The 14749-nt window shown below is 34.3% G+C and overlaps 2 protein-coding genes across 6 annotated transcripts; both read left to right on the top strand.

Moving 5' to 3' along the window:
• Window positions 1-2030: 2030 nt before the first annotated feature.
• Window positions 2031-7118, top strand: LOC113738775 (uncharacterized). 3 transcript variants are annotated; one of them, XM_072046117.1, is made up of 7 exons: window positions 2031-2318; window positions 3224-3469; window positions 3651-3732; window positions 4279-4493; window positions 4601-4693; window positions 6689-6738; window positions 6835-7118. In XM_072046117.1, exons 1-6 carry the CDS (start codon window positions 2059-2061, stop codon window positions 6708-6710), a joined length of 918 nt encoding a protein of 305 aa, XP_071902218.1. In that variant the 5' UTR covers window positions 2031-2058; the 3' UTR covers window positions 6711-6738; window positions 6835-7118. The 3 variants fall into 3 exon arrangements, with proteins under 3 accessions (XP_071902218.1, XP_027121845.1, XP_027121844.1); XM_027266044.2 differs by lacking the exons at window positions 6689-6738; window positions 6835-7118 and having other exon boundaries at window positions 4381-4493; window positions 4601-4936; XM_027266043.2 differs by lacking the exons at window positions 6689-6738; window positions 6835-7118 and having other exon boundaries at window positions 4601-4936.
• A 2801-nt stretch (window positions 7119-9919) lies between these two features.
• On the top strand, window positions 9920-14222 carry LOC113740215 (E3 ubiquitin-protein ligase SIS3-like). 3 transcript variants are annotated; one of them, XM_027267750.2, is made up of 10 exons: window positions 9920-10370; window positions 10490-10528; window positions 10707-10773; window positions 10870-10943; window positions 11317-11455; window positions 11539-11631; window positions 11938-12003; window positions 12458-12577; window positions 13018-13131; window positions 13627-14222. In XM_027267750.2, exons 1-10 carry the CDS (start codon window positions 10342-10344, stop codon window positions 14014-14016), a joined length of 1131 nt encoding a protein of 376 aa, XP_027123551.1. In that variant the 5' UTR covers window positions 9920-10341; the 3' UTR covers window positions 14017-14222. The 3 variants fall into 3 exon arrangements, with proteins under 3 accessions (XP_027123551.1, XP_071902216.1, XP_071902217.1); XM_072046115.1 differs by lacking the exon at window positions 9920-10370 and having other exon boundaries at window positions 10513-10568; XM_072046116.1 differs by lacking the exons at window positions 9920-10370; window positions 10490-10528 and adding an exon at window positions 11056-11210 and having other exon boundaries at window positions 10709-10773.
• Window positions 14223-14749: the final 527 nt, after the last annotated feature.

The raw sequence follows: 14749 nt of genomic DNA, 5'->3' as shown, positions 1-14749 counted from the left end.
GTTAGTGTAATTACCGAAATATCCCTTAACTACCAACTATTTCCCTTTTTAGCCGCAGATAACCGTTTGAGATGTTGATTTGTCTGAAACGTTTGAATGACAATTAGATTTAGGAAATGAGCCAACGATTTCTCTATCAATGGTAGGAACCCATTTCTCTATCATTTATAATCTGCATTTATGAGCCATAAACGTTGGTCAGTTTATCCCCTTTCAGCTTTAGGAGTTAAGTTTTCCCTTTTTGCCTTTGTCTACAACGATTTGCCTCATCATTTTCTCTTTCATCCGAATTCAACTCTGAAATTACCTATTATTTCGTCATTAATTACACTTAATTCAATTGCCGAACCGTTGGTATGTTAATGCCTAAATGGTTGATTATCAGTTTCTCCCTGTTCGCATTTCTAGGATTGGGATAATTTTACCTGGCTTTATACTAATTAGCTCAGAATGCTCTTCAGTCCCAACTACTCCTGGTGATTCAGCGTGAGGTTAGATTTCACTCCCCCAATTTTTCAGTTCCTCCCTTAATTTTGTCGGTGTATTCTTAGTACCTACAATTAGCGACTTTTATCGTGTTGTCTAACTGCAAGATAGCATTTTTCGCGTTGCCTAATCCCAATTAGTCTGAATTGGTTATAATCTTATAGGTTTGGAGCAACAGCAAGAAAGAGCTCTCGGTGGGGGATTCTGGAATAAGGTTAGCATTATGTGTTGCTCTACCTTTCTGCATTATCAAAAACCTTCAATTTGACACAGTTTTATTGTAATACTGTGTGAATTGATTGATTATATCGTTTATCTTTTCATATTAAGTTTTATTTCTTCTCACAATGTACTATTATTTATTCAATAAAAAAATCTCCTTCCCCAGAGGCACCAAACACCGGCGCGATGCGCGGGCACTCACCCTAGTATATATGTATGTATGTATGTATGTGCGTACGTACGTATGTGAAGATTCAATAGCTCTGGTCACAGCATTGCAAAGTTCATTCTTTTTCCTCTGTAAAGTAATAAAATTGGGCTTTAAAAATGCCTGTACCAAGGGCAAAAATATGCTAGCCCATAAAATGATTTCTAAAAGCTCAAATGAGATTGATTTATGACTGAATATATATATATATATATATATATATATATATATATATAACTTCACTTAGTAGAAAACCCATTTGGGTACGTACTTGCAAAAGTTCTTTTTTGTAATGTATAATGTCTAATTTTGAATTTTTGAAATATAACTTACTTATCACTTTTTTCGGTTCAAAGTGAATGATAAAAGTTTCAGTTTTAATTTTTTGAAACATATAAGTTATTCTAAAAACACCAACTTCAAGTTTGAGCTAAAAAGGAAAAGTGTTTTTGGAACCAAAAATTTTACTCCTAAATTTATGAAAAAAAATACTTAACACCTACCATAAAAAGTGCTTCTACCATCTAAATGTATTTTTCAATTAAAGCACCACAATTTCAACAGGCTCTAAATGGATGAACTTTGTAAAATCAAATCTTATCCACCACCATGAAAGTACTTCTACAATTGAAAAATGTTTTTTTTAGTTAAAACACCACAATTTCAAATAGGCTCTAAGTGGACGAAGTTGGTATAATCAAATCCAAACAAAATTCAAAAGATTCCTACGTACAGACCCACGCCACTTTGGCCACACTTTTATCACATACATGATGCATAATACAATAAATGCAAATACCATTTCTTTCTTTAATATGTAAGGTAGGATTTTGACTATCATAAACAGTGGAATAAATACTAACATAATGATTATATATAATGGGTTAGCTTTAATCACACAATAGAAATTCAAGATTTTCTAGTACAATTTTATAAAATTCCTATTCAAATTTTATACTAATTACCAAAAAATTAAAATAAACTCAATCTAAATTAATTGCTAACCATTTTAGAAAAGAAATTTTGAAATTAAACAACTCCCCATTATAAAAAGAAAAAAAGAAAAAAGAAAAAGCTCTTAGTATAATAGCTCACCTCTTCCACCAGTTCAGAAGTCAGTTAAACTCTCCAATTACTGAACAATGCTAGTAACGACCTTTGCCTCCAAAACCACATTGCCACCACAAATTCCTTCCCCTTCTCCCCTTCCAGAACCCAAGAATCTCCACAATCCCCTTCAACCCTTTACCCGCAGGGACCTCTTAACCTCCCTTTCGTTAACTCTCCTTCCATTCTTCACTTCTCCCCAGATAAATAATCATGATAACTTTGACCCCTTTTCAGTACAAGTTTCACAGGCTCGTGGTCTTTTCCAAATGCCCCCTTTTCGTCTTAGCAACAGGTACTTCCAACATGTTCATTCTGATGTAATATTGGACTTTAGAGATTATTTGAACGTGGGATTTTGTTAAATTTTAGGAATTTTCTGAGAATTGGTTTTAAGCGTATAATTTGGTGTAGGTGTATGAAGAGTTGACATTAGGGATTAAGGTTTGTTTGCTTCCATTCGTTATGGTCATTGATTCTTTCTTCAATTCAAGTTTACGGTGGTGAATTTTGCTGCATCAATTTCTGCATCTTCTGCTAATTTGTGTGGAATTTCCAGCTGACAAGTTCAATCTTGTTTGAAAATGGTGTATAATCCTCTCTTAGTTTTTGACTCTTCTGCTTCCAGATACAATTCTTGAATTGGAGATTAATTGGATAGTAAGCAACTGGCCATTCTTGCAATCTTCAAATTTTTTGTTTATCTTAGGCTTCCTTTCATCTCCGTTCTCCTCATTCTTTAAATTAAAAAAAAAAAGGACACAGTTAAAATATTCGTTTAGGACAATTGCTGCATCATAGGACATCATGCCTGCTCGATGCATTTGTGAATTGAACTAAGTTAATCTTATCTTGAAATTCATGTTGGCAGTCAGTAGATTGTGGTATTGGTTTTCTTGGACATCATGCCTGCTCAACGCATTTAACAAGAAAGTGATTGTTCTCTCCTTTTTTAACTCTATTTGTCTGTATGTGTGTGCACAAGCATCTATGTTTGTTTGTATAGTAATTTAGAAATGACATTTATTTCTGAATCCGGCCAGTTAGTTCTTGATGATTTATGCTGAAACTATCCTCTCCAAGTTAGTGGAAACTTAGCTGTGGTGCTTAACGTCACAGTATAATGCATTCTGTATTATTTGTTAGATTTTGGTTGGAGATGATTTAATTTTATTGCCATGGTATGTTGATTGATTGAAGGTACTTCTTAGTTAGAGCTGGGGAGTCAGAATACGAGAGTTTGGGGATAATTAATACGAACCCGGTTGCTAAAACGTCAGTGGATAGTGGGTTATCAAAGGAAGGGAAGAAGCAGACAGCTAAGGCTGCTTTAGCACTAAAAGCAATGGGAGCTTGTGAAGCAAATTGCTGGATATGGCCCTCTATTACTCAAAGGGCTTATCAGGCTGCTGAGATTATCGCTGCTGTTAATGGAATTAGTAGAAGGTACCAGCGCAATTTGCTACTTTAGTTGATCCAACAAGATAGCTTGTGATATGAATGGATAGACTGGATTTTTTGTGGTAGTTTCACAGTCCAGGAATTGATTCTGTTCAGGCATTTTATTCAGATGATCATGGATAATGATGCGCCATAATGACTAATGAATTTTTGTGATTGGTTGCAGCCATATAGTCCCTGAGTACAGCTTCTTGGATGCTCGTGGACTGGGAGCATATGAAGGGAAGAACTTGGATTCTATATCAGAAGTGAGACCATCTATCATGCCCTCTTATGTGTTTAAATTATTCATAGCATTTGATAATCATGTATGTTAATATACTTACTAAGTTCCATAGAAGGTGCTTAAGCATTTGGAGGTCTTTATTTTAGGATTACACTTTTTGAAAATAATGCTGGAACATGAGCAGAAGGAAACAGAAAATACTTTTTTGTGCATTTTCATCTGACAGGAAAAGAACTTGGTAGAAATATGTGGTTAGTCTTTGTTATTGAGGATATTGTGTGAAGCTTACTTTTTCTTGCAAAACCCTGCAAATTGTTGCAGGACACAATATGCTGGGAGTGCATTTAAAGGCAAGAAAATTTTCTTACTTTTCTGCAAAGCATTAGGGAAAAAATATATATCTAATTGTTCTTGACTTTCCCACACTTTTCCTCGCAATCAAAAAGTTTGAAAGAGAAGGTAAGCCCCTAATGGTGCATGCAATGAAATGATAAATCAGCCCTATTTATGTCCCTATTAGCAAAGACTTGGTGCTTTAGTGAAGTTGCTGCTATGAAAAATGCTGCAGGTATATGCATCAGATAGTCTTTCTCCAAATATCAAGCCACCACCTATTGATGATGGAACACCAAATGAAAGTGTCTCAGACGTGTTTGTTCGTGTGACACAGCTCATGTCAATACTCGAAACACAATACTCTGAGGACACAGTCATTATCGTTTCTCCAGATTCTGACAACTTGACAATCCTACAAGCTGGTTTAGTTGGGCTTGATCTCCGAAGGCAAGCCTGCACTTCTGTGATACTGTTTTTGATTCATTATGTAGAACTTCATTCAGAAATTTTTAGCATGTCCTCTTCACAGATTGTCCCTGTTATTGTTTTTGTAGGCACAGGGATCTTTCTTTTGGGCCAGGTGAAGTCAGATTTGTTGACACTAGCAGCATACCTACTTATAAGCAGCCTGCATCCGCTGTGTATAAGTGCGTAAACCCTCCAAATTGTTCTTGAAAGTTTAGCTTCATACATGCATTATTGTGAGAGCTGGTAGAGCTTTGAGAAAACGATTGGATTGTGTCAGTTAGACACTCGAGCAAGAATCGTTCTCATTGTACATACAACTGCTTGCAATTGCATATTGCTTTAGAAGAAGATCACAATAATTTCTTGAAATCGCCAAGTGGAACTCCAGTCAGGCAATACAATACTGGTTAAAATTCTGATGATGTAGCAAATTCTTGTTAAAATACCAAAATTACCTTTCTCAAACCAAATCAAATAGTTATCAGAAATTTATTTGAGAGGGAAACTCTGTCAAGCTTGCTGTGGTACTAAATTTTTGCTATAGCAATATCATTTGCCTCTGGTAAACCTAAGAATTTTGGTTCTTATATTCATTGGCTTCTAATCTCAGCTATCTAGTGTGAGACATTGTTTCAGACCACGACTTACATGGACCTGTCACTAGGGCTGCAAACGAATCGAGCCGCTCGCGAGCCGCTCGCGAGCGGCTCGAGTCAAGCTCGAGTCGAGCTCGAGATTAATCGAGCTCGAGTCGAGCTCGAGCCAGCTCGAGTCAACCTCGAGCTCGAACTCGAGCTCAGATTATTAAGCTCGTTAGCTCGCGAGCCGGCTCGCGAGCTTGAGTATATATATTTATATATATTTTTTATTTTTATTTAATAATAAAATTACGTATATTATATATAAATATATTTTAATTTTTTATTTTCATAGCGAAATTACGTATATATCCTTAATATTTTATTATTTATTCAGAAAAAAATATTATTTTTTTTTATTTTTTTAAAAATAAAATAATTTTTTTTTATTTTTTTCGAGCTCGAGCTCGAGCTCGAAAATTGCCAGCTCGTCGAGCTCGAGCTCGAGCTCGAGCTTGGTAAAATTTAGTCGAGCCTCGCCTCGATTAGCTCAAAACTCGACTCGGCTCGGCTCGTTTGCAGCCCTACCTGTCACATAAATTGTGATTCTAGATTTGTTATACACCATGATCTACATAGACCATCTCAAGTAATATGTAGATCCCACATAAATTTTGTGAGAGGCTATCCATATAGATCCAATTTAAAACAGAAGAAACATAAGTGTAGATGTCATTGTTGAGAATTATGAAATTGTGCGGCCGTGTTCCTGTTTGATGAGTTCTAAGAACTGGACAGACTCTTTTTATGTGTCTTGCATTTTCCATCAATGAAATGCTATGAAAATCAATGATGAGTGTGTTTGAATGGAGTATTACAATAATATTTTTTTTGTAAAAATTATTCCAAATAATCTACTCTTCAAACACACATAAGAGCACAACAAAGGGATTAAAATTGTAATGTTTTACATCATAAGTCAATTAAAAGATTATTATTCAAGTGTTTGCAAAAATTTAGGACGATTGAAAGATAATGGATAATCTACTTGCAAGTGTTTATCTTTACTTTAGAGTACAAAATTTTGTATTTCTCTAGATTTCTCAAAAATATATATATATAGAATGTATATACTGACAATTAAAGAAATTATTTAGACGAGCGACTTTAGATACACGATGTATAATTTGAATTTTAAATTTAAAATTTTTTTTTTTACATAATATGTATTTAAACCCAAAATAATTACACAAACAACCTAAGACATGTCAGTCAATCGTGTTGTACCTACTTAATTTCTATACTTAAATATTTGATCTACAGAATAGGTTAACAAAAATGCATTTAAAAATCTATGCTAGTTCTTCGATAAATGTAATTTAGAATTCCTTAATAATCAAGACTGGAATGAAGTCCACGAAGGACTCCACTTTAGCAAACCTAATTCCTCCACGTCATCAACCCAAATATCCTACATACCTCCCACTTTCTTCCTACCCCGTCCTAATTCATAACCATAAAATTGCAAATGACATCTTTAGAATTGTTTAAATTACATTGACATCCTTGGAAATTTTCTAATTTCACTTCATGTAGGTTTTTACTGAATTTGGGATAAATCAAACTCAATCCTCCATAATTAGGAGGTAAGTTATTTTTATTAGCACTTTGCCCTCTGTGGTTTGTGGATAGGTTTTCTATACAGCAATAGGATATCATAACTTCTTTTTTTTTTTTTTTAGTGTTCCGTTGGGAGTGGACTTCGCAGACTAATTCCCCCGCCTCCCGCAACTTGCTGGCAACGAGACTCGAACCAGGGACCAATTTCCTTCTTATATGGTCTTGTAAATTAAGTTTTCAATATTGATTTACCTTTTTACCTTTTATTTTTCTCTTTTCTCTCATGCCATTACTTCCTTCTCCCGTTGTTAGTTACATTACTTATGATTAATTTTTCATTTGTTGTAAATTTTTCTTCTATTGTTGTACTTTTTTTTTAAAATAATTTTTACTTTATTTGCGTCAACATTTTTTTCATTGTTGTACTTTTTATTGTGCTAACTCAATAGCTTAAGTTGAGTTGACCGTGATTTTTTTTTTTTTTTTGCTTTGCCGTGAATGGTATATTATTGTGTAAAGTAATTATCCCTCCTTCCAAACCTTGTTCTTAGTCTTTGGCTTTCATTTCAACGATAGAGAATGTGTTGCTTATGTTTCACAACACATTTTTTTTGGGCATTTCACAATATAGTTGATTTAGTAATTTGTTTAACCAGATATGATTAAGTTAGAGCTTATACTTAATCAACAATGCCAATAAATTTTAGAAATGAGTTCTAAAAAAATTAAATGATGAGCTTTGGAAATCACCAATTTTATTGAAATTATTCAATAATAATAGCAAAAGGAGTGAATTATGGAACTACAGCAAATGGTAAAGGAAAAGATGAAACAAATAGTTAACCATATAGTCAAGGGCATGAAATTCATTAGGTCATATTCTTAGAATAGAATAGTTAACAATTACTCAAAAAATTTATTAATAAAAAAGGTTAACCATTAGTCATGGTTCACGAAGTGGTGAAAAAATGAACCAAGGGGAAATGAACTCATGTCTAATTGAGGGTGATTAGTGATGATATAATTAAGTGTGACCAAGCCACAAGAAACTTCATCTTTATATTTGCTTTACTTTGTATATTGTATCAAGCTCCTTAAGACCAACCAACTCAGAGATTGTACTTGTCTTTTCCACTTTTTATGCACATTATTGTTCCTTAACATGAAAAATTCCTTAAAAATTTTAGTTTAATGATTGTGAGCCCAGAAACTTGTTGTCATTAAGATTAGGGAGAATATATGAAAAAAAAGTGTAGTTTTAAGTATGGAAGAAAATACTTGTAGGCAAAGAAAATTATTAACTATAGGTATTCTATTTTTGTAATTTATTATACATTTAAAACTCATAATAATGTCTTATTGCAATCCAAGTACAAGCTATGCAAACTAATGTTAAACTATTTATGAATCTAAGAATAAGTGTTTCTTTCAAATTAGACAAACATTTGACATTTTATAGGAAAATGATATTGATACCCTAGAAAAAGCTTCAGATACTTCACCCTTTTTTTTTAACTAAATGAAATGATAAAAAAAAACCTATTAAATATTCTGATACACAAATTGGCCTTTTTATGTATTCACCAATATCTCTCTACTTTGTCTCTTCAATTGACTTAGTTTTTCCTATTATTAGATTAGTTTTAAATTGTGGTACAACTAATAATGAAGGAAATACCTAATCGTGATTGTGTGTTGATATGGATTGTTTAATAGTCCTTGACTTAAGTATTATACTTTGTAGTTTGAAGTTAACTTATTCATTATTTTTTAGTGAATTTTTACGACCTAAACAATGTTAGAGTTTTTTAAAAAAATTTAAAAAATTAAAGACTTTGTAGTTAAGAATGTATGTTTTCGTAAAAGTAATGCAAAATAATCATCAAACTATATATCTTGAGGATAATTTTAACATTTGAATTGTTAGAGAATCTAGACTATGGGTCTTTATGTCATATTTAACAATTATAAGTAATGGTTTGCATATATCCCTACAAAAATATATTATTAATCTTTGAAATGATAGACCATAGGCATTCGAAAAAAATGTGTGTAGCACTCCATCCTCACTAAAGGTTTTTTTTTTTTTTTTTTTTCCTTTTTTGGACGAGCTAATATCATTTGAAATTATTACCAAAAAGTTAACGATGAAGCAAAAATCATACCCAATATCACCCAAAACTTGATAGATATGGCAACTTGCATATCTTTACCATATCCTTATGGTTTTAAAGCAATATTAAATATTTTAGGTGCAATGCACATGTCAATATTTTGGAAGTATAAAATTAAATAGCGAAAGTATATGAATGTAAGAAAAAGTAATAATTATTAGTTTGTGCATTCACATAATAGGTTAAGTGTAATTTAAGTATTTTAACAAGTGTCTTCATTAATTTTTAATCACGAGAAACATTATATGTCAATGCAATTTGTACGCTAATTACTAGTTTATAAATTCAGTATGTGAATACTACTATTGTTTGGAAAATTTTCTCAGTATTGTATACTAAACACGTTTTTTAACTTTATTTTTATCTTTCCAAGCAATTATTTATTTAATATAAATTACGCGATAGAAAAGTATTACGGTGAATAATACGTCAAGATTCTCACAGTAACCTTCAATTAAAATGAACTGATTACTTCAAGGATCAAACACAGTATCCATTCAATTTTAAATTAATGCATATAAAATTCTCTAAACGAGCAGGGTTTAAATTTAGGAAATATGTTTAAAAAAGACCAAAAAAATTCAAATATAAACAGAGACAATATAACTCATGAATCTAGACCTAGTCGATCATTCGTATAGAAAATTTTTTTACACTACCACTCCACTTATTGTTAAGTATTCAATCTCTTGTTTTCCTTTTTTTCTTCTCTCTTTGTGTAAAAGTATTTAAAAGAATTCATCTAAAAAAAGACTGAAAATCAAGTGTCATTGTATGTTACTTAGAGTAAATTTTCTTATCAATTAGTTGGACATGGATTCTTTGTGGGTTCCGCTTAAATTTATCGGGTTTGAGTGTTTGTTTGCGCGTGTTTCTACCGTTTCCGGGAAAAAGAGTAGAATTTTCTTTTAAAAAAAAGATACGATACTATCAATAAAAAAGTGAAGTCATTAAAATTAGTCAACCAAATTCTTCAAAAAAAAAAAAAAAAAAAAAAAGCACATTACTCGACCAAATATCCATTCAATTCAATTCTGGGGAAACAAACGGCCGTCAAACTCCCGTCAACCGTCCGTCACCCTCCCCATTAACTTTCTCTCTTGCGCAGCTCCACTGCTCCAGTTGAGTTCAGTCAAGTTCACCATTAACTCTTTCTTTCTTGTTTTCCCACCCAAAAAAAAAAAGAAAAAAAATCCAGAAATCTCCGAATTTTTCATCTCTCAAATAGTCCGTATCTCTACGTAGAATTCCCGTATCCCATGCGTATATCAAACGCGTAGTCATTCGTTAATCAGCTCTCTTCTGCTTATACGAACTTTTCTTTTGATTCCGGGGAACACTCACTGAGCCAGAGATTCGCTTCTGGACGGCTCAAATTTGATTTGGGTGGTGAAAAATCAGGAAATGAGAATCGAATCTTTGTCTCAGTCTTGCTAGGGTTTCTGGGTTTTTCGAATGGCGATCAGAGGTGTCGATTTTAAGTGGTAATCTCTTGCTTTTTCTTTTTTCGTTTGTTTATCAGTTCAAATATTGAATTTGGGAGTGTAATTTCTCTTGTTTTCTTTTATTATTGGAAATAATTGGGGGTTCTTCTTTGTTGCAGGTATGATGGATTCTTTTTGTCAATGCTAGCTACTAGTATGTATCCTTTCAAGATTCAAGCTGAGAAAGTTAGGGTTAATGGATCCTATTTTTGGTCCACTTATTTCAGTGTTCATTGCCCGGATGTTTTATTTTTGTATTTCTTTAATAAATAAATTTCTTGCATTTGGGTGAAAATTATTTGGTTTTGGATTTGTTGCCTTGACTATTTTGATTAGAATAATTGTGGCAATCAATTGGAAGAGATACCATCTCTGTACATACCCCTTGCACATATGGATTGTGGTGAGTATCTTGAAATTTTTTTGTGCTTCTTTGGGTTCAATTGGTTGATGGAAGTAAAAACTGAATTTTGCCTTCTTTTTTCCACTTTTGGATTAGGCTGACTACACAACTGTATTTGTATTTCGGCTACTGATGTTTGTAGATAATGGCCTTGCTGCTGGAATGGGATTGTAAGGCTTCTTCCATCATTTTTGAATTCAACTTGTACAATCTTTTAATCTTTAGGAATTAAAACTAATGTTCTATTCATCTATCGTTTACAAGGTGTTATTTTTTGTGTAGTGAAATGAACTTCTGTAGTGCGAAATGGACTATGGTTCAGTTGTGAAAGTAACAAAAAGCAACCATTTTTCAGTTGCATATGAGATGTCGGTGCATTTCTAGTTGAAAGTTATAAAGAGCTTGGATGAATATTAGTCTTGAAATTGATAAATGAGGTCTCAAGTAAAAGTTTAGCTTGAAGTTGCGCAAGGTTCGGTTGAATTTTTGGTGCAACTATAGCCTAATAGTACTAGTTTGACGGGTGCGTTATGTTGATTGTAGGGATTTTGGTCCACAGCAGAGACATGCTCGTTTCTGTGGAAGAACAGTAGTTCTCTCAATTCTTGCTCTGTTGCTTTATCCCTTTCTCTGGGTTTGGACTATTATTGGGACCCTATGGTTCACCAGTGCCAGAAACTGCGTAAGTTTCTCCCCTTTTTCTTACTGCATCTGATAATTGTACTTTGCCAGCACTGAAAGGTTATAATTTGGAAATACTTTCAGTTGCCAGAAGAAGGCCAGAAATGGGGCTTTCTAATTTGGTTGCTCTTCAGCTACTGCGGACTTGTTTGCATAGCTTGCATGTCAATGGGAAAGGTTAGTTTTGTTTTCTGCATTCATAATTACCCATTTTGCCATTCCCCAACTCCCTCCCTCCCTCCCCCCCCCCAAAAAAAAATCATTTGCTTTTACTTTCTCTGTCTTGTTCTTTGTGCTTTTTCCTTTTCTTTTGGCAGCCCAGGAAGGGGGGAGGGGTGTTGGAAAGTACAGAGAGAAAACAGAAATAGATCACTGATGTTGCCATGTTGCTTGGTGTCTCTTACACAAGTGTCTGCCTTTTGTGGTTTATCTTTCCTTTTCAATGTGACTTGCTGATTATCTGAGTTGTACCTTTGTTTGCAGTGGTTGACGAGAAGGAAAGCACATCTATTACGTGCTCAACAGGGCATACCAATTTCAGAATTTGGAGTAAGCACTAACCTAAGGACTGTGCTTCAAAATAGTAGACTCATTTTCTCACACACATCACATGCATGTGCGCTATATGCAAATTTGCAGTTTTACAAATTGATCATGCTTAAGTTCTTTACTCAATCAGTGCGTTCTAAGAAAATATACTGCAGATACTGATATGGAAAGAACTTTCTTAAACTGTAATGCAGATTTAGAATGGCTTGGACAGGTGTTATTTAGGATTATCATGATGGTGGATTTCTGATGCTCCTACTAGTTTTCTCAATTGATTGCTATCTTAAAAGTTAGGCCTACTTATCAAAAGAGAAAACATAAAAGAGAAAAGTGAAAAGATTTATTTTTCTAATAGTCTTTGACAACAATTGCTGTGTTTTTGGTTCTATTATCACTTGTGCAGGATTCATCTCCTCTTTGAAAAGAACTTGTTGAAAAATGCTTAAAATTTCAGGTTTTGGTTGACATGATCCGGGTGCCAGATTGGGCTTTTGAAGCAGCTGGCCAAGAAATGCGGGGAATGGGCCAAGATGCTGCTGCATATCAACCTGGACTTTACTTGACTCCTGCTCAGGTAAGAATTGATTTACCTTAGTTTTTGAGTTTATGCTATCTTGATTTTCTGGTCTAGATATCTTGCAAGTTTAGTGCATGTTGGCATATCTCTGGTAGCATTTAATCTATTAGTGCTGCACTTTTTGTTGCTCTGGATATTGAAACATAGTGTTATTAATAATAATTGGTCCGTGAACTAACTTTAAGCTGTGGATGGAACATTATCTGTGGATTTTATGTAGCCGTCTCATTAGTGTCAAATTGTTTTTTATCTGAATAGCATAGGATTCACAGTGAAGAACTTTGCAGAGTTTGACACGCTTACTGTTGGCCGAAGACATGCCGTTTCCTCTATATATTCTTTAAGCCTGTTAATTCTCTGTCCTGGCCTGATTGTTAAGAATTTCATACTCCTCTTATTACATTTTTTTTAATGTGTTTCTATGTTTGGGTGGTTAGAGAGAAGCTGTTGAGGCACTCATTCAGGAACTCCCAAAGTTCAGGTTGAAGGCTGTTCCAACTGATTGCAGTGAGTGCCCTATTTGTCTAGAAGAGTTCCATGTTGGCAATGAGGTAATTTTGTTTGCTTCAGTGACAATAGTTTTAAGTTGTTAGCTTATTGAAAGCTGAATATAAGTCAAGTTTTCCCAATCTCTTCTCCCTTGCAAACACAAATAACTGATGCTATTATTATGCCGATATAGGGATTGAACATCTTTCATATTTTGTGTGTTAAAAAAGATTTTTCCATGTGTATGGTTATCATGGTTCATCAGAGTTTCAAGTATACTGCCTCTGGGCTCTAGAAATATTTAAATACTTTGTTCAGGCTTAAGAATATAGTCGATTGGCACGAGAATTTGGAAGAAGCTTATTCAACTATTGAATGTAGATAATATGTGTACTTGGAGTTGATAATCCCTGTTCATTCTCTCTCCTAACAAAAAAGAAAGGGCATCTTGCACTTGCGTACTACTTTTAGGATAGAATGAGGGACCAAGGGCAAAAAATAAAAAAAGTTAATTTCAGGATTAAGGTTTATGTTATAGTTCCCTTGGTATTTTGCAGGTTAGAGGCCTTCCATGTGCTCACAACTTCCATGTAGAATGCATTGATGAATGGCTTCGGCTTAATGTTAAATGCCCTAGATGTCGTTGCTCCGTTTTTCCAAACCTTGACCTTAGTGCACTATCCAACATTCGTGCTGATTCAGAACGATCATCTTCTCATGTTGTAACAACCACCCCGTATGTAAGAACTCAACCATCTAGCCAGAGATATCTGCTGAGATTACAAGGGCTTCTCCGCCCAATTCGCACAGAAAATGCAGAACCTGTCGCTGAGGCAGATTTTGCTCTGGAAACTGCTGAAAATGGAAGAATGGCTGTTGCAACTCAAGGCCAAGCAGATTCAGAGCGTGTAGAAGTGCTGGTTGAACACTCCTCCCATCAGCAATAACCAGAGTTCGCTTTAAACACTCTAACCCCCTCATGGGATTGGACTTGGAGAAGCTAATTTGATTTTTCCCACCAATAGCTATTGCCCAAGTTCATAACTTTCTCCTACCATATGAAAAGAATTCATTGATTAATTTGCTAATGTTGAGAAGCACACATATTTTCGTTCAAGTAATGGCATTCGTCTTGATATTTGGAAGCTCTGTAGATTGGTGTGTCATCTCATGTGTGTTGTGTTTTTTGCTCCTCTACTTGCTTTTTGGGCAAAATTAGAAAGATACAAGGGAACTTGTGCAATTGCAAATATTAGCCTTCCTTTATGATGCCAAAGTTCCACCCGTGATGCAGCTCTCACGAATGAGCTGTAGAGGGTGAAACAATTAAAGTCTTTGCTGTTGCATGAAAGGCAAAGAGCCCTACGCGCCTCATGTATCAAAGACAATTTTCTGATTCTGTGATTCTTGCCTTCTGTGGTCTGACATTATTTGTTACTGTCATGGCATCCAAATCCTTGTGGGGGTTGACCTGTAAGAAAAGTGCAGGGCCTACGGGCTTTTGGTGGTTAGATTCCTGTGGATATTCCATCCGTCATCCGTTTCCCTTGTCAAGTGGAGGATGATATCGACTTTAAGTGGGCTTTTCCTGAAAAGGCTGGTGATGACATAATTGGACACTGAGTTTTTTTTTTTTTTTTTTTTTTTTGTCAATACAATAGCTTCCTACATTATGGGAGA

The sequence above is a fragment of the Coffea arabica genome, chromosome 4c (assembly GCF_036785885.1).
Source record: "Coffea arabica cultivar ET-39 chromosome 4c, Coffea Arabica ET-39 HiFi, whole genome shotgun sequence".
NCBI classification, from domain to species: domain Eukaryota; kingdom Viridiplantae; phylum Streptophyta; class Magnoliopsida; order Gentianales; family Rubiaceae; genus Coffea; species Coffea arabica.
The sequence above is the reverse complement of the archived record's forward strand: the minus strand, read 5'-3'. Positions and strand labels throughout refer to the sequence as shown.